The following is a 25,591-nucleotide window of genomic DNA, read 5'->3' on the forward strand; positions in this document are numbered from 1 at the left end:
TTGCTCTGTAAACTCTGCACAACCTAACCAATTGGCTGCCGGTCCAAGAACACTACAATCCAGTTGCAGTCTATAAATGAAAACCCAAGTCCAGCTGAGTTTGCAGTTTGTCTAGTCTCAAACTACCAGCAGTAAGTGAGGATGACAGCCAAAGCTAAGGCCAGCAGCCAGCCCTCATATAAAAATACCCTCCTTATGGTCTAAATTAACTGTATTCTAGAGCAGCGCCCTCCCCCAGGACTGTAGCATTGCTCAATGTCAGCAGGTGGAAGAAAGCACTTAAAATACTCAGAGAAAATTTAAGATAGACAAGGCTTATGGTGCTTGTTATTTAAGCAAATAGTACATGCTAAAACTGCTTTAAAATCATTAGGAAATTAAGACAATCCGTGCTGAGCCCTTAACCCATTATACCTGTTAATTTAAAACATTACTAAATTAATGTTGTGCACATCTGATGTCAGACAGTCCATGTTTTCTGAACTGCTTGATTTTCTCAATATTTATAACTATACTTTTCAGAAATGCTAAACCAGGTTTTTTACAACAGCATGATATTTTTATTTTCATTCATCTAATAATTTGGTAAAATTATAGTTTTTCAAAAATCAGGTAGGAGTTGTACAAGAAGTTGGGGTTTTTTTTCTTTTTGCTCCTCCTCCGATTTCTGAGTGCTAGGTTTGAAAACATAATTTCAATGAACAAGTTTTTCTGAAGAATCTTATACACTGTATTTTCTTCCTCCATGAGCTCAGACTGCCTAACCATCCGACAGAGTACTGCATGTAAACAGCACCCTGGCAAGTTTTGCTTTGCAATATTATGAAACACTTTCAAATAAGAGGTAGGACACAAAAGACTACAGAAAAACAAAATGGATGTTTTCCTCACCCCAAGTTTCATCCATTACCAAGCTCTTCTTTGCTTCAACTTCCCAGCAGACCCCTAAGTTTCTAGAGAACCTGAAGGATCATTTTCCAAATAAGCACTATTTGAAACAAATGCATCAGATCAAGGTATACTAGCTTTGAATGCAATTCATACTAAATATTGCCAAGCACACTACTAGGGCCTATGCAACCAGCATTCTGCAAGTTCCATTAATGCTGCTGTAAAAAGAAATACCATATTTGCTTACTTATTTTCTGGGAAATGACACCCCAAATCTCTCTCATCTCTCCCTCTGGGAACCAGGACTGATGTCCTGAGTATCAGCTCCTCAGGTAGCAGAAGAAGAAAATTCACTCTTAGCTAGAGACTAAAACTTTTCCAATTGTAACATTTATATATGTATTTATTCTAGTTGATATCAGTGCCAATGATTAAAAGTGACACTGCCTTGGTGTGCCTCTTCTGTTGGATTTTAACTGGTGAGCTGAAATTTCTCAAGTATCATGTTCAGACTTAAATGATAAATTCCTTCTAATTTTTTGTTTTTAACAGACATTCTGAGGAAATTGAACACTTTATATGACATTAAATTTCTTTTCAGGCAATCTTTTCTTTCAAAAATTTTAGATATTCCCTTTTCAGCTCAGGGCTTGAAGCCCAGCAGAGAGGACCCATACTAGGGATTGGGTAGACTTTCCAGAGAGCTCAGAAACTCTATGCAGCAACAACAGACAGATCAGACAGACCTTTCACAGATCTTAATTTGCACTCTAATGGAGTTCAAAACCTAGTATTTTTGTAGAGTCCATTCGTTTTGTTGATGATTTTGGGAAGCTCCTCCGCAGACCAACCATCTACAGATGAATCTGTTGAGGGAACCCAAGCCTGGAATGGGCCACCCATTCCCGTCAGCCTAGGACTACACGAACAAAGACAGAAAACGTCTTCTTCAGCAGTGGATAACAGATCAGGAGATAAAAGGGACACAGGGGAACCTTTTCTGTCCATGAGACAAATGGTACTGTAATAAAACCCAAACATGCAGATCAGAGCAAGGTGCCCAAGAGCATTGCAGAAGCAGAAGCTAAGAAAACTTGGAACCAATGGACAAACAAATTAGACGAGAAAAAAAAAAAAAAAACAAAACAAAAACTAGAAAGCTAGTTAGGAGCTACAGGGAGAAGGCAGAAAATTAAGAGATTGCACTTGTCACACAGAATGGGAATCATGGAAAGGGGAACCAGTATAAATGACAAACATCTAAAAGGAAGAGATTGAAGGCTACAGGAAGGAGGACACCAGAGTCCACGTGCTGGTCCTCCTGGCACCCTGTACCACAGCCTTCAAGGTAACCCTTCATTTCCCCCCCAAGAAATCCCTGCACCCCAGTTTCAAGCAAGACTGACCCTGTCCTGTCCAGTCTCCATCTCTTCTTCCCAAAACCTGAAACCAGCTACCCGCAGGGACTCACTGCACTCTGCCAAAACCTGAATGCAACTGAGGCCAAGGGGGGCAGCGAAGGAATCTTTTACCTAATGCTGCTTTCTGATTAAGTGGAGTGGAAGAGCGTCTCAGCAGTGGTCACAAAAATTAGCAGGTAATTTTTATTTTAAGCTGTCAGTTCCTTGGTTTGCCACCAATACAATGGAGATGATCAGAGTTTTGCCTAGCCTCATAAAACATGGTTAAGTAGTCAGATACAATGGTGATGAGGGCCACAGAATTCATTAGAAAGTGAGTAATTCTAAATTTGAAGAATGTTTGAGTAATGAGGCACTGGCCACATCCTGAACAATGAAAAGAAAAAAACATTAATTAACTGCTAAGGAAGCAATCACTATTCATCTTTGCACTGAATACCAGGGTGGGGGGAGGCATATGTATAGTACATATCCCACACATATACAGTAATTAAGGAATGTTTGTAACACACGCACTCAGTGTAGTCTGACTATGGCCCTTCTCTAAGGCAAGTTTGACTTTACTCCCTTGTAAACTTCTGCATGCACAATAAATGCCACCTGACAGTCTGAATTCACCCCTTGTTTCTAAATAGCAGTTAAATTAAAAAACAACTTAGAGAAGAAAAAATACCAAAATTAAAACAGGAAAGACACTTTCCTCCCAGAGACCTGTGACAGAGGCAGATTCTGCCTTTGTAACAGCAATAAGGGCAGAAAGCACCACTGAAGCAGCAGGACAGCAGCTGTAGGACGTAACACGAACAGCTGTACCAGGCACAGCAAAAACAGAGGAGTTTGCTTCTCCACTGATGAAGTCGTCCCCTCCTCAAATCCCACAGGCTCTCCTCTGCCCCCTTCCCCACTACTGATGCTCTTCCACCCTACCACACTCGAAGGTCATCCCCACGGCCCTTTTAACATCCCCACAGGGCATGCTAGTGCATGTGGTGGCCAGTTCAGAGCTAGGTACACGCTGACTGCCAGCCCACCCACGCCAGGTGTCAGGCCGTCAAGCACCACGTTACTCTCATGACTACCTTAAAGATGTATGAATTTGTACCCCTCCACTCTACTCAGCCTCCAATACATATGAAATCCATTGGAACTTCTCCAAGAAATTTCCGCCTCTCTCCCAAAGCATGGTTGAATATTAGGCTGCCGGTTTTAAAAATTTTACTTCCAGTTAAGCCAAATACCAAGATTCAACCCCCTGTGGTGATGCAAGTTCAGTGCCAGTGGATACTGCTATTGTTGGGACCAAGCCATAAAATCCTGTCCATCTGTGGCACGCCACCTTGAGACGTCCAAGAGCACTCATGAAAACACACCTCCAAGAGCACATCCGTTTACAAAGCACCGATTTGTGAAACCCCCTTGAACGATACCATTACTGCTGAGACATTCATTTTGGAACACTGCGGCTGTGGTCTTCAGGCTCGGAGCCCTGAAAACCCACAATGAATCTAATGATGGCTGGAGTGCAGCTGATACCACATTTCTCCTGAGAACTTCTATGTATTTGTCTATTTATTTCCTAGAACAAATTTCTCCATTCATGTAGTTGGTAAAACAGTTTCTTTTGTGAGCAAAGCCTCTGCTCCATATACTTTGGGGAAATGAATATGAAATGGATTTTTCCTCCCCAAACCTGTAAAATTTCACATGTTGCTTGTTTTATTCAGAAGCTCCTGTTCTACTTTAATTACATCCTCCAGAAGCAGAATGGAAAGTAATACCAGGTTCCTTTGTGGGTCCTAAGGGGAAATATTTACTAAAAGGGCTCTTTATCAGCTCCTGCTCATTTTGGATGCCAAGAATTTTAATTACACTTTTGGCCTTTATCAGAAAGGTTTTTTTTGCACTAGATAACTCTTTCTCCTTGAAAGGATAAAACAAGAACACCTGGATTTGTTCATGGCAGGTTTTTTTCCTTAATATTGTTGAATTCCTCCTCTTCTTGGAAGAGGGGGATTGACTTCTATTCCTTACCACATAGAGGGGGGGCAAAAAGCATAGACAGTAGAATTTGTACCAGCTGACCTCATTCTCTATGATATCCCTTCAATACAATGAAAATCAGCCACTAGCCACTCTGCGGGAACTACTTCCTCCTGCAATTCTTTCATTATTATTACTACCTGTTATTACAGTTGCTACTTACTCACAACATAGAACTCTGTAGGTATCTGTTTCTTTGCCAGATCTTAACTGGCCTGAAATCTGTGCTAATTATTTGCCTCTGGGTGACTGTTGCTCCTGCTGTTCTTGTTTCAACCAAATGGGTCAGAGAGTTGGAAGGATTTTATCATACTTGAAACAAGTGAATATACCTGAAGTCTTATTTTTCAGAATAACCTTTTCTTTAGAACATCTTCCTATTTACATGCATTAGGGAAAGGGCTTCAAATTTGCATCACAAATGTATGATAGAAAATTACTGAAATTTAGCTACAGTACAAAACCAATCACTAAACAAGGTATTTAGACACATTCATAAAAAAAGAATTCAGCAGGTTAATTTCTCAGATTTCTAATACGTGCCCATAAGAAAGCATTAGCCCTGATCTCACTAAGCATGCCGCATACAAGGACAAAACTGGTCTTTTCCTGTAAGGATTACTGTAAAAAGCTTTACACTCAGATACAGAATGTAGGTGTTAGAACACATACAATACTGTGACCACCAGCAGCAGCTTGAGAGCAAACATGAAGAATACAGGAGAACAATTATCAGACCAGGGTAAGGAAAAATTTATTAGCCAGAAATGGATGAAAATGAAGCATAAGGCTAGAAAGAAAATTTGTCAGATCTGGGATTATGGGACTATGGGGTCTAAAACTATTCTATGAGCAGACAGGGTATTAGGCATGGAAAGCAGCCTATAACTCGCTGCAGGAGATCTGGACTGCAAGCCAGAGACAGTGACTTCCTTGAGCAATAAAGCTCCAGGTTTAACTATTGTATTGGCATCACAGGAAGTTGAGAACAAGGATACCTAATATTTGAGTAAAACAACAGAACTTTCATGAACTCAGAACTGGACAGCAATAAACATTTTAATGAGGCTTGGACAGCAGCTGAGAGCCAACTGCTGACTATGCCTGCCCATCTACTCGGACACAATCCTGCTGAGCGTGTGGGAGTGTGCGTGCGCCTGGGGCATTTTGTAATTGTTTCAAGAACTATTCCATAGCGATTTATGGGCCAGCAGTGATTCATGAACCACAGGCTGAATAACACTAGACAAAATGATCTTTTCAGTCCTTTTTTGGCATTTTTCCTCTTGATTCTATGCAGATGCAGCAGTTTGCCCATATACTCACTTATTGTATTGCTGGGGGAAAAAGTTTTAAGTTCCGCCCGGATGACAACAAGCATACATCTTATCTAGCTTGTCTTCACCACCATTACAGTGCAACTTATCTACAATTACAGAATCATAGAATAGTTTGGGTTGGAAGGGACCTCAAAGATCAGCTAGTTCCAACTCCCCTGCCATGGCCAGGGACACCCTCCACTACACCAGGTTGCCCAAAGCCCCATCCAACCTGGCCTTGAACACTTCCAGGGATGGGGCATCCACAGCTTCTCTGGGCAACCTGTTCCAGTGCCTCACCACCCTCACAGTCAAGAATTTCTTCCTTATATTTAATCTAAATCTACACTCTTTCAGTTTAAAGCCATTACCCCTTGTCCTATCCCTCCATGCCCTTGTAAACAGTCCCTCTCCAGCTTTCCTGTAGGGTCCCTTCAGGTATTGGAAGGCTGCAATAATAATAATATAATAATGATAATACATATATATATAACTCCATGACAAGAAAAATCTGAAGAAACAAGGATAAAAGATGGTAGAAAATGGATAGAAGAAAGATTAATAAGAAAGACAGAGAAAGAAAAAAGAAGAACAGGTGAGATGGAAGAGGAGGAGTGGTTCAGAGACCTTTTGTTATTAGGAAGCAGGAAGGAGAAAACAGGGAAAAAGCCCAGGGATGACAAATCACATGCATAGAATCTCAAGTGGAAAAAGCTTTCTGGCACCTCAAGTAAATCAACAGTTGAAATTGTTTGGGAAGCTTTGTAGCTATTGCTGGAAATTCCTCCTGTTGCTGGGTGCAAACTACAATGATGGGTGCCCATTAAATTGCTGAAACAAAGAGCTTGCTGCCCAGTACTGCTGGGCATGCCCTTCATGCTACAAACCAGGCCAGAGAGAAAGCCAGATGAGAGTAAAATCAAAATATATACAAGCTACTATATTGATTTATTATTTATTTTCATAAATAATTACTCACAAAAAAATTTTAAACTTTTAGTACCACGGCTGCCACAGTACTTGCACCCTGCTGCTCCAAAGCAGGAACAGTGCTAGAGCAGCTCGGTTCTGTCCGCTACTGAACACACGTTCTTCATAGCAGTTAACCCCCAATTAAAGACAAGACAAAAAAATGGCTTTGCAAAAGCTGCACACGCGTTTGCTGCCACCAGTCACGACACATGCAGAATGGCTTACAGAGTGACCACCACATCAGTTTACAGTCTTCCTGTAGAAGTCACTCCAAGGCACATCAAAACATCCATCTCACTTGCAGCGAGACGACCACAGACAATACTAAGCAGACAATTCCAACTATTCCAACTTCTCGAGTAGAAGGTCTTTTCTACTTGGTCTTCTTCCTAGAAGTTATCTCTCTCATTCTTTATGATGTATACTTTTCTGATACGATCAGATGGTATTTTTCTTCACTACATTCTCTCTACAGTGCCACGGAACTTACACTTCTGGGTTCAAACAGTAAGTCCGCATCTTGCCAGTGACAGTAACTTTATTATTGATCCTTACAAACAAGAGTTAAAAGTTTTCCAACTAATTACTGATTTGTCAAAAATGAAGTGTTTCAAGAAAAAAATGCATAAACTTCAACACACAGAAAGTATTATCAAAAAGCCTATATATGGATTCTGGTCATTCCCATGTTGAGCTGCTGGATCAATGGCTTCAGGATATTTCACTATGTAGAATCACCAAGGACAGGGGGGCTTCAGAGGTTCTGCATTAGATTTTGAAATTATTTGGGCTTTCAAGGCTTCCCTATTCCCAGCCCCAGAGCTTACAAACCCGCAGGCAGAGTTGTAGCTCTAGCCAGAATAACTTCCAACTGAAACAGCAAGGAAATGGAAGCAGAGAGCCCTCAGTCTCAGCCAGAGGTCCCCAGCTTTTCCAAGCTCTCCAATACATGGGCAGAAACACTTCCCTCTTCTCCTATCTCCTTCTCTTACCCATCTTCTCAACAGTCAAGTTAACTGTGATAAATAAATTTTTACATATATATGTATATTTTTTTATATATATATATATCTATATATATATATATTTATCCCAGACACTGACCAACTACATAGGTGTGAAGGAGAGACAAGCAACGTGCAGCCTAAGTACAGGAGGCCTCTGCAACAAAGAACATGGAGAGCAGTGGCAAGGACAGATACACCGGGCATACCCCAGTGGGTAACGTCTGCTTACCCATTCTCAAGAAAACCAGAATATTCGTCAGAATTATTAAGTAATAACATGAAGACTTTCTTCACACAATGAAATTCACAGCCTAATTTTGCATTTCCATACAATACCACTAAGCCAACAGATTACAGGATTAAATCAGGCATTTGTAGAGATGACAAGCATACTCACATTATAATAGTAAGCAATAAAATACAAACAGAAGCTTCAAATGTGATACAAATTCTCAAACTTCAGGACAGTAATACATTTCTAACCAATATCCCCAAGAGGAACGTTACTCTGCATTTCTGCAACAGAGTTTATTGCCTTGAAGCAGGAAATACCAGACCTGGTCACAGTCAAAGTAGATGACAAGGAACCTCTGCTCCAATGAACATGGAAAACAGAGTGTTCTTGTTTGAACAACATTTTCTCACTCCTTTTCTTTCTGTTAAAACAAAAATCAATCAAAATTACAAAAAAAAAAAAAGATGCATTACTATAGTTGAAGATTGTTAAAGGAAACAAACAATGAAATGTTATGAGGCCATTTAAAAAAGACTAATAACATGTGAAGACATCAAGGTTAATATAACAAATGGAAATACAGAATATTAGATAAACTAGGAGCTCACTCAGGGTTACTTAGGTTACTGGAAAAACAATTTTCTGTTGTTTTTCCTTCTAAGAAATATCTCATTTTAATCTAACTACAAAAATAAAATACAAACCCACATTTTTATTAGGATTATTAAACACTTCACCACAAAAGAAATTAAAACACTTGCAGAATGACAGGAGATGTAATTAAAGCAGTTTCAAACAATTTCACCCCATGGATTTTTGCTTATTCCTAAGTTTAAATATCCTAATTTGATTTTTAAAGAATAAAAATTAGAAACTTCTTGAAAACAAATCATGTTCTGAATCTCAATTTATGGTTACACAGTCTATACTGTATGTAAAAAAGCAGATGAAGGAACCAGCAGACCTTTAAGTTGTTCTTTTCTCCAATCAAAGTGACGTTTTGTTAGTATTTCCTTGAATGGGCAAATATTAGCTCACATCTCTGAACACCATAGCACAATCCCTATTCACTGTATAACATTTTGCAAATTTTACTTTTTTTTCTTTTTTTATTTAATAAAACATCTTATGAAGAACCATTAATCAATTTGGATTTCTCACCATTGCCAATTTAATACAGCTTTCATGGCAATATATTCTACCTGTTTGCCTGTGTTTTCCACTGAGTCTGTACTTTGCCTTGAAGATCCACATCCTTCCCATAACTTCCCTAATTCATTGCAACCTTGAAATACCACAAAAAAGGATCAATTACATAAAACCACATTCCAAACTCAGTTTTAGAAGGAAGCAGAACACGACGCTGACAGTGGAATGAAGAACCTAACGTAAAAACTATTTACTTCTCTCTACTATGCCAGGTGATGCCATAGCTTAAGGAAAGGTGAGAGGTGGTCACGTGGAAAGTGAGCAGTACCTGCTCAGGTCAGACAGAAAATGAATGTTTCCCAGTATTGGGGAAGCAGCCGAGGTATTTAAGTCCATCACCATCAAAAAGGCAACCCTAGAAGCTCAGTAAGGCATGAGGCTTAGGAAAAATTCAGCAGTAAAACCTAAATGTGTCTGAGAACAATCTCAGCAACTGTCTCCAGTGTAGTCCAAATTACTGGGACATCAGGAAGAAGGATGAAGATTACCAGCTAAACCAGTCTCTCAGAAAAGACCCTTAAGATCATTGAGTCCAACCATAAATCCAACACTGTCAAGTCCAACTTGGTACTATTCTTCTGTACATGCTTATGTACCTTGGCATTCACATCTTAGTATTAGCTGAGTGGATTTTTTCCAAGATTGAATGTAAATTCTTGGTTTTACATGCAAAGGAAAAAATTATCTCCTCTCTTCTGTGCAACTGGGCTTACAGATTATCAGCCCCCAAACTCTGCAATGGCAGGTCATAAACTTGCTCCTGGAAGATCAAATAAGCAAAAGTGCTTTTATTCTTGTCTACCTTTTATGCAGCACCTCAGTTCAAGGAGAAAGACGACATTGTCATTACGAAAATAATGCCTCTCTTCCCCCAACTGGACATTTATGTTCAAAAGATGTTCCTTGAGGACTTTTTTTCAGGGAAACCTTCAATAAACACATTGAGATGCACCAGTAAAGCAGGAAACAAGCACACACAAATAAATATTCATACAGTTCAATGACTTATACACCAATGTTCCTTACCATCGCAATACTGAAGTCTGTTTAGAGACAAATGTGTGAGTATTTTCTGTTAACAGAATTTATTTATTTATTAACTGTCTGGAAAGCTATAGAACACTACAAGAGATTTATAGCGGCATCATATTGCAGAATAATATTGGTTTTATTCGGCTTTTTTATTATTATTCAGCTTACTCCCTGTATGCCAACATAGAAGTGGAGTTTCCATTTGACATTGTCTTCCTGCTTCTAAGGATGAGCAAGTGGACTTGCAATCCTTCCTATGCCTTTTACTCACACAAGTGCAACTTTTTTCCCCCAGAAAAAAGCGCCTCTCTTTGTTCTGGTCATATTTTCTAACCAACTATTAAAGAGAAATCTTGTACAATTCCTGCACACAGGAAAGACTACAGACCACAGTGTTCCACTGACTGAAGAACCAGACATGAGAGAGGTCAAACTGCAAAGCAGACATCTACTGTGATCTTGCACCAATCATACCTCCATTTTTTTTTTTTCCTTTCCCCCCCACAAAATAATACCTACTTCACTGTAAAGAAGGCAGGCTAAGGTTTTATAAACTGCTGCTGAAGATGAAACGCGCTAATGAAGCCAAAGTTGTCTCTTCTGCTGGACAAAGCTGAAAATATCAAGATCTGTCTGAGAGAATTTTATGACTTTGGAAAGTTTAATATTTCTGTTATCACTCGGATTTCAGAAACATCTGCCAGGTGACAAAGCATTTTCAGAGCACAGACAATACATCAGAAGTTCAGAAAAAGAGAAAGACTGGAATATAAAATTAAAGTAGTAAGGATTATCCAGAAGTATATGTATATTAAACTGCCTGGGCATTATGGTACAAAGCAGAGATATAGCATTGCTGCTATTTTTCCTCCAAATACCTTTCAATGCCAATTCACAGTAACAGCCCCACAGTGTTTAAATCCCTCTTTCTCAACAGGTGATCCTCTCATTTCATCCACCACAGTACTCCAGTTTCCAAAAGAGCAAAGCCAAAATTGCAGCTGTCCCAAATGACAACACCACAGATAACCGACTGAAATCCTACGTTCAACAAATTCAACAGAAAATTCTCATTGATGACAACCAACAGGCTACCCTATTTTGTACAGCGCTAACTTCTGCTTCTAGGACTATTACATTTAAATATGCAGTGGGGGAAAAGCTTGTGGTTTTTAGGATCTATATGAAAGATACATTTGGAAAAAAAATAACTCTATGTCTTCATTGTGACAAAGATTTTTCCTCCTGCTATGACATGAAACAGCATTTTTGTGATAACGAATCAAGCAACTCTGTAAACGCACTGGGATCTCAGACCTGTTCGGGTAAATGGTATGTGTCGCTTTTGGTGATAAAACTGCCGGCTCTGAGTATATGGGTTTTTTGCACATTATTTTCATTCACAATGCCAAGATTTTTCAATGAGTGGAAATGAAAAGATGTTTTTCCACCAGGGGAAAAAAAAAAAAAAAAAGAATATAAAGCATCTTGCAGTTAAACACTTAAATTCTCTTCCAACAAAGAATATGAAGAATAAGCAAAGGAATACCACCAAAGAAAAATATATTTTACGTGCTCTCTGGGAAAAAAGGCTTTTAATAAAAAGACAGGGAGAAAATTTAGGATATTTTAAATCCCTTTTACTGGCTTTCTCTTTCCCCCCACAAAACAGATATTAGCATGTATCACAAGAATGATCTTTAATTGAAGAAAATAAAGTTTCTTTTTAGAATTATCCTTTGATCCATTAAGCATATAAGGTATAAGCTTAAATTTAAGCACATGGACTTCAAAGGGATTATTCATTCTCAAGTATCCATACACGTAAGCAGCAAGGGTTTCAGAGGCCTTGACTTAGAGATCTTTTTAAGATTGGCATCAAATGAACTGGGACCATGCGCACTGTCCATTCGTACAGTTAGAGCCTAACAGTTTACAGAGCGTCATGATCTGATCCAGAAAAACATGAGTATATTTTTAAATATTTTGCTGAATTAAGGACTCCATACAGGACAGTTTGCTGGTTCAAGCCTTTCATGTGCAAATTCCGCTAATAAACAAATCTCTGACATATTATCAATTCATGACAAGTTTACGGGGTTTTTTTAATCCTCAGCATCCTATTGATTGAGGTAAAACAATTAATATTTGATTATCGACTGGAATCTGCATGCAAAGAAGGTAATTTATGTGCTTGAACTTGAACACCCAGATTCATTACAATGGGCTAAAAAATTTTCTCTTTAAAGAATACTGTCACAAACCATGTCTTCAGAACAGTTCCAGGAACAGACCTTCACTTGTGCTCATCATGTATTTTACTTTACGACTACAGCATGCCACAAAAGATACATTTTTAAATACCATGAAAATGCTTATCATTAACCTTACAAACCCTTAAATGTAACTACAACCCTCAGTATCCTAACTGTGTAGGAATAATCTACAAGTCAGTATAAACTCCCCAGAAAAATTATGTCCATATAACTGCATAAAATCCAGAATTTGCTAGTTAGGAGGTTTAGAAGTTCCACATAAACATACTGGATTTTTATTTTAATGACCAAGAGCAAAACCATACAAATTACAAAAAGACACTATATGTAATTATTACAGGTAGTTAGCACTAAGGAATAATAAGCAACACTTGAAATAAGTCAATTAAAGGCTACTTTTTAAAACTTTTCTTCAGAATATCAGCCTAAACACCCAAGAGTTTTTCTGTTTCAATGAACAGGCCCATCAAGCTATTTTTTTCTTTTTATGCTGACTTCTTTCTTTGCAGTAAAAGAAAGAAATTAAATATGCCTAGTTACCAAAAAAAGAGTCAGAAAAAAAATACTGCCAACCCTGTTAAGATCAGAAAAAAAAAGCAAGGAGTGATGGAAGAGGAAAGAAATGTCAAAACTATCCTGACGTATATTATAGGATGGGAAAGAAAAGTATTAATACAAGTTTTTCAGATGACCTGGAACTCCATATCTCAACTACAAGGATGTTGCCTATATTTAAGCCACCTGCCCAAGGAGGTCATCATAAAATTCTCAGAGGTTGTGTTTTTTAAAATTACTTCAATTTCTTTACAAAAAAGAAACATATGTATAGGAATATAGCTTCAGGCTCTACTTACCTACTACCCTGATCTTTGACAAAAGCAGCAAATAGAATATAGAGCCAGCAGCTGAACCTTCCTCTTTTGCTTTAGTTTGAAAAATATCTATTTAATGACAGAGGGCAAGTCATCTGAAAATTAAGGCTCTTTTCATGTTAAAGTGTTCTGAAGGCAAGAATCAGTTGATACTAAATATTTAAACAAATAGCAGTGAAATCCAAAGTGTGTCTAAGCAGAATGATGAACTAATACTATACACAGTATTCATTATTATTTTGGTTTTTAACCAAACACATAAATATAGATACCAGTGCATGCCTGAATCAATGGACATGTGAAAACATGTCCTTAGGCAGATAGGAAATTTCAAAACCTCTAGGGTTAATATGCTCAAGACAGCCACAAGAAATAAGAGAGACCATAAGAAAAGCTTAAGTTAGTGCATCATTTTTGTCAGCAGCTGTAATGACAGGAAAGCACAGGAAAGCTTGGGAATACTAAAGCCTTCTAATATTCAAATCAAGACAACATGAAATTTAAGTTACAAGATGTGTGCGTTCAATAAGCAAATGTGAACACACAAAAACCACCAGTCTCGTTTTGACACTTTGTGCCTGAGGTGTGAGGGGGGTGTTGGGGTTCTTTTTGGTGCTAGTAACTTTCCCCGAATTAAGTTACTGACTCAGAAGAGCTACAAGTATAAAGCTACTGAATTATCCTTATACATTACCCATTTCATTCTTTCCCTCCCCTCTCCATACAGATGCCCACACCCCAGCTGAAAGCATTTCATCAACCGCTTCACTTCTGACATGCAAATCCTGCGAGTTTATCTGGCTCCTGCACATTTTGCAAATAGTCCTAGTAAGAGGTAAAGTTAAAAGCACTACAAATTATAAATTCAAAATACATGTCTGTAAGAGAGGAGACACATTTCCTCGGTCCTGTCAAATCATGATGTACGTAGAAACTTTTACAACACAGTTTACTTAAAGCCTACATCTTATATACCATTTGTTTGGTTTGGGAAAGGTTAGTATTAGCAAAAAAAGGTCAAGTAATTTACAGGTATATTCCTCACAAAATTGGAAGTTTTATCAAATAAATCAGGTATTTTGGAAAGGTTGAGGTTCAAATCTTCTCACCACATACAAAAACATTGCCAATATTTACAAAACCACCAGAAAATGTAACAATACAAAAGAATAAAACTGGCAGACACGTGTGAAGGAGGCAATGTTTTTTTGGGCCATGGTGTTCTCTGACTTTTCAGAAGAGACCTTGGACTAAGAAACGGCCTCCACTAACAGCTACAATGGCTCAGTAAATTTGCTGGCACAAGCGAATTAACCTCCAGAATCCCACAGAGTTGCATCCATTTACCAGGCAGTGAGTTTCACTCCCCAGAGTATTTTCTGTGTGACCACCGCTCTACTTTCTGCCCAGCTGTTGTGTAAATAACCCATTCCTAACAGAAAAAACAATCCAAACACTTCACTGAAAATGCCACTAAAATTAAATTTTTGTCAAAAGTAGTAAAATGGTGTGTTTATTCCACAACAACCTCATCTCAGACTCAGGTCCCAACACCGTCCTGAGAGTGCGGGCACAAGTGAGGACAAAATCCTGCTGGTCACCAATGCTTTAAGGAGATTTTGAGAAAGCAGAGTACAGCAGAGAGCTTGATGCAACTCGGTTGTTGGAACTACCCTGGCTTCGCTCAATGCCAAAAAAGCTTCTTGGGTGAGAGGCAGCACCTGTGAGGACCAGCTCATTGCTGATCTTTGGTGACCAGGAGCTGGCAATGATGGTGGACAGCAACAGCATGGGAAGCTCCTCTTTGCAATCGCAGCACAAAGAACACAGTATCTGGTCTGCAGATATGATAATCCAAATAGTCCACAGGTGTGTTACTCCTATTTTAATACCAAATTTCAATAAGGCCTCCCATCAGAAAACACCATGGCTCTGAACCACAGGCAGCCACTACCCCAAGGACTCAATGCACCTTCTTTCTTCTGCCTATGCAGAACACATCCCACTGACATTTTTGACCACTATTAAAGGATTTGGCACAACATTAGCCACTACTATACCCCCCCCAAAAAAAAGTGCCAGTTACTGTTCTTCATTAGTTTGTCTGAAAAAATTGTTCTCACGAATATTGTCCCAATGTAGAAGAAGCTAAACTGACTAACAAGTGTTGGATTGTGGAACACCTGGTCTCCACCATGGTCAACTGCAGAAAAGCTGGCATCGCTTCTATCTTGCTAATTGATACCCATAGAAACAAAAAGCTTGAAACATGAAGAATCATCTCAGATCTGCTCACTTGAAACACATGCTCCAGTCACCGATACGATGTTTTTCAGTTTGCTGGTTAAATGTAAATGTGTTGGTTTTAATTCACACTTTACAGTGTGGGACAGAGAGATCACATTTCATTGTACATTCACCTACCATGAAACTGCTTCAGGAAGAAAGTGCTGGGCTCCACAGTGGGGCTTACTAAACAAAAATAAGGATTTTATGTGGTGCCTGCCTTCCTAGGAAAGAGAGTTAGTGGGAGGACACGTTCTGGCAGTACTTTACAACGCTCAAAATCCTGTCTGCTAATAAGGAAACGTTGGTATAAAGTTACACAATATTCAATTAGCACCCCACAAAATACCGGCATTAAAAATTCAGTCACGTCCCACTGGTAAAAAAAAAAAAATTATGAGTAAGTGTCATTGACAGTTATTTTTAACTGTCATCATTATATTTCTATCTTTAACTATATGTCAAGAAATAAAGAAATTATGTTATTTTGAGAAAAAAACCCCAAAGATTTAAACTTTAGTGAGACAACTGTGGAACTCCCTAAATGCCTGCAGGATCCCAGTATGTAAAGAGGATGGTAAAGCTATCAAAATATCCTCTGCAGCTTTCCCTGTACAGTAGCAGAATCCTCTCGGTGACGATTTTCACTGATAACAAGAAATTAAATAAGGCACAAAAAAGATTGAGCTTGTGTCAGTCATGCCTGTCTTTCTCAATTTCTGTGGTAATTTTCAAAGACAGAAGACAACAAAACTCCATGTGAAATATGTATCAGTATCAAAGTCATCAGCCCCTGCTTACCTGCTTTTTCCTTCGTGCATTCTCTTTAAAATACTAAAATATTAGTAAGCAAAGAGTATTGCTTTTAATTTGTGATGCAGAATCAGTAAAAAGCAGAATTAGCACTGATAATGACTTAATAAAAAAACCCACATTAGATCATCAGCATCATTCAGAAGCGTAAAACCTGGCTCTGCCGTACCACAGGACACGCCAGAACAGTTTGTGTCACCCAGCACAGCCTGTGCCAGCAGGAAGAGGGAACGAAGAAAAATCAGTGTGGTGATATAGTAATCAAGATGACCTGTATCCAACATAAATGTTACTGGTTTACCCTAAATTTTACAGGGTGTCATGCTCATCTTGCCAGACTGAACCTCTGAGCAGGTGATCGCCCTGTCTCCCACCCATGTAGGATGCCGACACATCTCGTTAAGTCTTTTTGCATAGGTCAGAATGGACGGTACTCTGACATTTCAACATGCATAAATTCAAATGGCTTAGGAAAAACATCCAAACAACACAGAATTTCACAGCTACAATCAGAAGATCCTTACAGACAACTGCTGAGTCAGTGCATCCTTCTTCATAAGCACCAGCATGGTTAAACAGGGCTGAGACGTGAGCAATGTGGAGAAAGCGTACCATCGAGCCTTGCCTACTGCAAGTCCTTTACACCAACACAGCCTTGACAGCTCTTCGTGGAGAACCTTGAGCAGTGGCAGCTCAGGTAATTTTGAATCACACAAAAATACAATCCATAGTGGGAATAAATTGGTGTGTGTTGACATTCAAGAAAAGTTGCCTAAGGCTAAATTACTGAGGGATCTCACACTGAAGCTTCTGTGTTTCAGGTTATGCTAAAGTTTCAGTGCACAAGAAACGCTGATGAGTAACTTACGTTTAGAGCTTATACCCTTCATGGCTCTCAGATAACTACAAAAGCAACTGTGCCCATAAGTGGCAAATATTGTCAGTGCTTCAACTTCTACATACTGCTGTTCTTTGAGGGCAGCTAGACTGCTGCTACATCAGTAAGTCATCACTCATTGACGGCAAGTCTAACTCCACTTTTGATGAACATTAGCAAAACCTGTTTCGCCTCTGCAAAAAATAGAAATTGTTTATTTACACCCAGTATCTCACATTTTCTTTCTATATGGGGAAAAAAAACTTGGTTATGACCCAGACACAGTAGACAATCACCTTCCAGCAATCAGTAAAGAGCATATCCTCATGAAGATTCTGCAGCATTAATCAAATTCTTTTAATACTGGAGGTCATAAAATGCTGTTAACTTGGCTGTGCAGATCACAAGAGATGGAGAAGCTTTCTGCTTATTCTCAGTTCTTTTCATGCTAAAAGGGCACCAGGGAGCAATTGTTGCCTTCTTTCCATCCCTGTGTTAGAGCCCTCCTGGTCTCAGCTGGTTGTAAGAGAAAGAATGAACAAATCGACACAGCATCCATGTCCTTTGCATGCTGATGAAAACCAGCTCTAGAGTGTCATCTTATCCCACCTGGCAAATGGTCTTCACCAGTGTTCAGTTTAGCAAATGGAGAAAGATCAACTGTCCAAGAGGCAGCTCAGTCAGAATGAGGTGCAAGGAGGCAGAAGCCCTGACAAGGACAAAATACATACCATTTGTAATTAGTGTTTTGTTATTAATATATCTTTTATTATTAGTGTTTTCAAATTTGAGATTTAATTATATTTTCATATGCTACTGGAGGGATGGAAGGCAGCTATAGTTAAGCCAGCTTCTTATGTTATGTCAGCAGCTAAGATGATAGGGTGATGTTTCCTTCCGTTGTTGTCCTCACCACCGGTATTCATGACTTCCTCACCTTAAAGGTAAGCAATTACAGCATGCTTCGCATAGCAAAAACTGCCCAAATGCCCCAATTGTTCACTCACTAGGTATCTGTCTAGACTCTACATGAAGTCTAGAGTGCCCAGAGAAGTTTTGGATGCCTTATCCCTGGGGCCAGGGATGTTCAAGGCCAGGTTGGATGGGGCTTTGAGCAACCTGGTCTACTGGGGGTGTCCCTGCCTATGGTCCAGATGACCATATAGTCTAAAGACCTAGATGGTCTTTAAGGTCCCTTCCCACCCAAACCACTCCATGACTCCATGATTCTAGGGAATGCCTCCACTGGGGTAGAGAAGATCTTCCCAGCATCCCTCCCCCGGAGCTGGAATCCCAATGTTTTCCCCCAACACCCACTCCTGATTCTTAGCACTGCCACTGTAAGCACATCCTCTCCTCACAAAAGGTTTTCTGCCATCTGGTTTATACTTCAACTTTTCAGGAGGCATGTGACACAAGTGAGAAAACAGATAAAGACAGAAAGCCTTTGCACAAGGTTTCCAATCATAAGCTTTCCTGACATCCCAAAGTTTACAAATCAGTCAGGCAAATGCAAGCACTAGGTCTCCAGCTCTTACTTTCTTCAGTTTCCGAGGACCCACTTAAGCTCAAGGAAGAGATTCCTCTTGCTTTATTAGGCAAGAGTTTAAAGATAATGAACAGTTATCCTTGGCCTTTTGCGTCAAAAATGCAAACTAATTTTTTAACACGCACCTGGAAAGAGTATGAAGCACATCCTCTGCTGAAGTGGCCTCGTTTGATCAGATGTAAACTGCTAAGCCACAGTAACGTGATGAAGTTCAGTAACAGGCCCACATCTCTCCCTTAGCCGAGAAACTGATTCTCTTCCAGCTTGAGATGAGCAGACAAGCTCACACAGCAGCAACCTCAGGGATCGATGCTTGTTGACAGAACACCTTGCATGAGAACACACTAGTTTTGTATTTGAGGCAGGATTCACAAAATACTTGCATTTTTTTTTATCTTTGAGTCATGGGTTTTAAAACATTTCTTAATGTTTCCTTTAAAATTCTTCCCTGATGGTCAATAACTGTGAAGATAGATGGAAGAGCAGAAAACAAAAGTACAGTCTTTTCTTCTTCCTCGATATAACTGGACTACCATGTTAAGCACAGAGGCAGAACAACTGCAGAAGGCATCATACCTTTTTTCTTTAATCAAACAAACCAACCCAACAAAAACACCCACCAAGATCAAAGTATACTTAGATGCATTCTTAAAATTAACAACCATGTACATTAAGGGATCTTGAGCAGACCCATAGTGAACATACAAGATACACAAATACTATTTTCTGTACTCCTGTCAAACTTGATCAGCCATAAAGTTGAAACAGAAGTTCCATAAAATGCTTCCATTTAACTTGATTGGAAGGGATATTGAAAAAAATTAATTCCAGGAACATTTTTCTTCTCAAAGTATTTGCTCTCATGTCACCTCAAAAAGTGTTTTAGGTGGTTTACAACAAGATTTGATTTAGCATCTTAGGCAGAAAACTGGGGAGGGGGATAATGTGCCCTGAATTTTAATGACACTGTCTTAACACTGGTAAGTCTTCACATGTCATTTTTGAAACACAGGGTTTCCTGTATCAGGCATACGTTATGGTTCTTTTACTCCACACAGAGCACAATTCCTGTCCTCTAAATGATGGGACTCCTTGTGATAACCGTGGTGGTGGAAGCCAGAAGTGGCACAGCCACTGCAGAGTGCTGCTCGGTTACAGAGCAGGCAGCAGAAACCCAGTAACTGCGCTGCAGTTAAGCACAAAAAAAGCAGCTATCCACTCCATGTTTTAAATACGGTTTTAGCCTCTAAAAAATGGCATAGTATGATTTTTTTAGTTGACATAAGCATTGCACAGAATTTCCCCAGCAAAGACAACTAAAAATACTTGTTGAAATACCACCGTTTGCCACCCCTGGGAAGAGAATCTTCTCCACAACAAAGCACTCTCACAAATGCTAAACCCTACGTGCACACACACGCTCTGATGCTTGAAACATTAACCCAGGTTATTCTCCTTCACTCTGGGTATCAGTTATTGCCAAGGTGAGCCAACACCATTGACCATGTCTCTGCTACTTCATTTCAGTAAGACCAGCCAATTTCCATTAGCAAAATTCTGGTTTTGTGGAGCTTTTGGATAACCTCCACTTCAGCACATGACTTGTAGGAACAGCAAAGACAGGCTGAGCTAAGGACTTTTTGAGGTAGTCATTCAACAAAGAAGGGGGTGCTCTGAAGCAAGGAAGGGGCAAACAAGGATACTGATATACTAAAATAACCCCACTTGGAGCAAATCCAGTGTGTCCGCACAAGGATATCGCCATTTGCAATACTCCGACAGCTCCTCACATCAAAACAACAGAGCTCCTCGGTTACTTTTTTAAGCTGAGTCCTCACACCAGAAACATGCTGCTGCAGTAGCACCGCCATCCAGTTCCTGACGTGCTAGATGAACTGAATATCGGGGGAGATAAAACAGCATTTGAACTGCTCCACAAAGCAATGCTGCATTGGTTTGGACGGAGACAAGAGTATCGGTACCTAGTGAACCTGTCACGCTGTGGTGCCTCAGGGATACAGCGAGGTTTCCACGCAGCACCAACATCCTCTCTAACAAATCCACCCACCTCTCAAGCCCCACGCCTTAGCACCCACAACTTCTTTCCGCGGGCGAGTACAAAGAGGCCTGATCAGCTCTACGCAGGTGCATGCGTAGGGTGCAGAGCTCCTGAGGAGAGGTTAAAAGGGAGCCTCTGAGGTTTGAAAGGAAAAAGCCCAGGAAAAGATTGTCTGTACAAACCACTTGTGGCTCACCATAGGGAAATCTTTGCCTTCCCAGTTTTCCCAATGACCTTTTCTTTTCCAGTTCAAACCTGCTGCTACAACTAGACTTGAAATTGAAGCTGCACAGTAACTGTTTATTATGACAGAGAAGGGTGTACAGACTGCAGATAGACTAAACTGAGAATGACAGGGAAAGCCAGCGGGAAGCCACGGACGAACTGGGATTATTCAGCTACTTGTTTTCTGGGGTTTAGTTTGTAGTTGGTTTTTTGGGTCAGTTGGGGGGGGTGGGGGGTGTTCTGTTTGTTTGGGGGGTTTTTCTTTCATTTTTATAGTCTGCTTTGGGAGTATCCACCACCAAGAAACTTCAACACCAAATTCACTAAGCTGTTTTGTGTTGTTATACAGCAAAACTACTACTAGTCAGTCCTGCTGGTGTTCGTGGGGTTGAATAAAGACTAGCTCCTCTCACTAGAGGAAAACACCAGTCGAAGCAATCAGATTACACATACATAAAATCCAGGAAAATACACACACTTAAATGTTTCTTATTTCTATATTCTATGTAAGTATTATTATCCAACATACACATGCATTTGGGATGGATGAACAAATGGGTATTTTATATCCTATACATGAGTGTGCTTGTACGTGTGACATAAATACAATTTATGTTACTAAGTATTTCACATCCAGTATTACTCCATATCTGAATCATAGAAAATTACCAGCTACAACGTTAGTTTAAAATAACAGCATTTACATTTGCCAAAGTCTTTTGATAGCACAATGTACATAAAATGTTCTGCAGAGTAACTGAATAGAAATATTTTCTAGAAACAGCAGAGGGGGATGTTAGCACAACTGGCTTTGAACCAGAATTTAACTGTATCTGTAATTGCCTTTTAACTCAATGCCATACTAAACTCCTACATTAGCTAAAGATGTGCCTTCATTTCATTACGGCACTGGCCATTTTTCCGGCTAGTTTGAAAGTTTTATTTCATCTATTCTTCATACTCAAGGACTATTAAATTCAACACTGATTAACTATTTTGACCATTTAATATTTTTCCAAGTCTACAGCAGAAAAGTTCCAGTAACTGGAATCCTGCTAAATTACTAGCTAAACTTGAGCAAAATACAACACAACATACTTTAGAAGGTAATCATTTACTTTAGGCACAGAAGAGCTTCTTTTTTTATTTACACAGTGGAAATATAATAAAGAAAAGCATCAGTGATAAGACTATTAACATATAAATCTATTCAGCTTCATAACGAAGATGAATGAGATTAAACAGAAAATAGGAATAAACAAGAACTGTTAACAAATCAATATTCTAAACGGCATAAAACCCATCAGAGCAAAACCATTACCATTGCTTACTTCGAATAAAGACAAGCCCGCATGCTACAGCTCATGACACAACCTTTATGCAGAATGAAATGAAAAAATCTTTCCTGTTTCTGACGTAGCCTTTCTAAAAGTTTCCTCATCTGTGAGAGCATCTGATACATTTTGACAACTGTCATCCATCCTATTTCTGCGATTCCTCAGCTACACAGATTCCTGACATAAAGAAATATGAGCACAGATTTTAGTAATGATGGTATTTACTAAGAGGAAAGACTAAAAATCTACCTTTTCACAGTTGAAATACCTACTCCCGTTTCAGCCACTATCTTTATGATGTCATATGTTTGCAAGGAACTTCCCATTAGGGATAGGATTTACTAGTCAGAAGCACGGCAGCAGTTCTGCAACAGACCCCCAACTCCAGTGCAAGGGTACAATACTTCTGCCACAGAGCAAACAAAACCTCCTCTTTTTTACTGCTCCCTGAATTTTTGTCCCTAGCAGTACAGCTATCTCTCCGACGGCAACCAAACCCAAGCGTCCTACCTCAGGACTCCACACGCTACCACGGTATTAACAAGCTGCAAATCAAAGATAGAAGATGACGGGCATACCTGAAAGTTCCTCAGTGCAAATGGTGTACTAGCCTTTTTTTTTTTTTCCCCCTTTGACTCACAGACTGAGGCTAGAGCAGTGACAACCTCTCATGACGGCAATCCTCTTTGAGAAAATGGCAAAGTTACCTTTTTATTAGAATAAATAGACTGTTTACTTTGGAAAGGGATCAGAAACTATCCGCCTGCCGCCGGTACCGACCCCTATCGCCGGGGTTGAGGGACCCGAGGCCACCCCTCGGCCGATGGCGGGACCGGCGGGGCAGCCTCTCCGGGCGCTATTCGGCGCCAAGGCGCGATCGCTGCCGGTTCGCAGCGGCCGCCCGTGGCTCCGCCGTGCCGGCGCCCCCCGGGGCGGGACAGGACGGGTCCAGCCGCGACCCCCGCCGCCACGAGCAGCGGCGCCGGGACAGAGCCCCACGCAGGGAAGTTTCGCGAAGTCACTTCGGAGCTCTCCCCCCCCCCCCCCCGCCTGGCTCACGCCCCCCTGGCTTTAGGAGCCCGGCCGGGGGGGAGCGCGGGCGGCGGCACCGCGGACAAAAGTTAGTTGCCGCCGGTGCGGAGGCAGCGGGGCCCGGCCGGGTGTGTGTCCCCCGGCCCGGCCCCCGGGTGCCGGCCTCCTGCCGCCGCCGCCCCGCACGCCCCTCGCTCCTGCCGCGGCGGCGGAGCAAGATGGAAGGCGCGGGGCCGCCCGCCAGAACCCCCGCGGGGCGACTGCCGCCGTGACCCCGGGGTGGCTTGAGGGGAAACCGGGGGACCGGCGGCGCGGCAGCCCCCCGCCCTCTCTCCTTCCTCCCTTCCCTCGCGGTGGCAGCTGCCCCCGGTGCTCCACGCTCACCTCGCTCCGGCTCGGCTTGCAGGCAGATAGGGATGTTCTTCTTCCAGCCCGGCATGGCTCCGCACTCCCCGCTCAGCGCTGCTGCTGCTGCTGCTGCTGCGGCGGCGGGGGGGGGCGGCTCATGGCAGGGCGAGGCGGCGGCGACCCGCGCTCGGGGGGAAGTCGGCGGCTCCGGCGGGCAGCGGCGGAGGGGCGGCGGCCGCGCGGTGGGAGGGAGGGAGGGAGAGAGGGAGGGAAGGAGAGAGGACGGGGGGAGGGGAGGCGGCGGAGCTCCGCCAGCTCGGTGGACGGGAGGGAGGGCGCGGGGCGGGCTCGCCCCGGTTCAGCCGGGGACAGGCGGGGGGTGGGAGGGGGAGGCGCAGAGGGGGCGCCCGGCCCTCCCCGCCGCCGGCAGGTGGGACCGCCCGAGCAGCCGACCGCACAATGGAAGGCCCGCGGGCGGCCTCAGCCCGGCCCCGTTCAGGCACGGCGGGGCCAGGTGGGGCGGGGCGGGACGGGGGCCGTCGCTCGACCGCCAGGTGCGGGCCAGGCAGGGCGCGGTGCCGCCGCACCGGGCGCAGGCCGCGGGGAGCCGCCCTGCACCCCGCCGTGCCCACGCCGCGGACGGAGAGGGGGCGGGGGGCTGCGGGTGCGGCTGTGACACGCGTGGTAACGGCTGCGGAGACGGCGGGGGCGGGGGGGCGTGAAATGCGCGCCCCGGGGTCGCCGTCTCCTCACTTGTTGGAAGGATCCGAGTTTTGGCCCCTCCGGGCGCCCGAAATGCGGGGGACGGCGATTGCTGCCGTGTGCGACCATCCCGGCCCGTCGCCTCGGGCAGCGGCTCCTGCTTCACGAACGCAGCGTTAAAATGGGCTCGTCCCCTTCCCTTTACTCCTGCAGGTGGGCGAGTTCGCCTGCGCCCCGATGTGGGAAAGCTGGGAAAGAAAGAGTTAAAATACGGGCAAGCTCCCAAGGAACGGCACTGACAGCCTCTTGATCAAATAAACCAGAATTTGCACCATAAAGAGTCCAGGACCCGGTTGTGACAGGTCGGATTTCTGTCATTGCTACAGCCAATTTCTTACAACCTTTTGACCAAAAGACCTTGAATCTCACCACCAAAATTGTTTCTGACACAGCCATGTCCTAACAGGAGGCTAATGCTGCAGCGATTAAATATTCCTTTTATTTTGTACAGAAAAAAACCCACTATAAAACCTCAAAGTGTCAGGTTTGAATGTTATTTTCTAATGATAGTAAAACAAGTGAAGCTTTTTTTTTTTTTTCCCAAGGCACTTCTGGGGGTGGACTTCATATGAGCTTCATCGTGCCTAACAGTTATGTTGTGATTATTTTCGTATTGTTTGTCATTTCCTCATATTTATAGAAATCATGTACTCTTACGTGGTCAAACAACTACACGTGAACCCTTCATTCAGATGAAGACGTGAAAGGTTTCCTGGATTTAATTTCTGCTGAAAACAGAATGACAGCTTCCTGACACAGCGTTTTTAAGCGTTGACTTTGTGCCAGCGCGTCAAGCAGAATGTGTGTCTTGATGCTCATGAAAACCCCCTTGATTAAAATCCCGTTGATGAGAGCTGCAGCGACTCGCTTTTCCTTCCTTGCACTTGGGCCGTGGTCCCACCATCGGCAACGCTGCAGTCACACGTGGCGGGATCACTGAGCAGTACCGGCGTGATCCAGACGAGGGGTAGGCACATCCGGATTTTCTGCTGAATTAAGAGTATACAATAAGGAGTTGCTTTTGCTGGC

The 25,591-nt window shown here is 41.9% G+C and overlaps 1 protein-coding gene across 2 annotated transcripts in view; it reads right to left on the reverse strand.

The window, feature by feature from the left end:
* The window catches only part of GRIP1 (glutamate receptor interacting protein 1), a 334,877-nt gene extending 310,851 nt beyond the window's left edge, over nt 1-24,026 (reverse strand). For both annotated transcript variants that reach the window (XM_075746053.1, XM_075746076.1), the window contains exon 1: nt 23,837-24,026. In XM_075746053.1, the coding sequence (XP_075602168.1) occupies nt 23,837-23,891 (55 nt within the window). In that variant the 5' untranslated portion in view covers nt 23,892-24,026. The remainder of the gene's footprint in view (nt 1-23,836) is intronic.
* Nucleotides 24,027-25,591: the final 1,565 nt, after the last annotated feature.

This window comes from Balearica regulorum, chromosome 1 (genome assembly GCF_011004875.1).
Source record: "Balearica regulorum gibbericeps isolate bBalReg1 chromosome 1, bBalReg1.pri, whole genome shotgun sequence".
Classification (NCBI taxonomy): Eukaryota; Metazoa; Chordata; class Aves; order Gruiformes; family Gruidae; genus Balearica; species Balearica regulorum.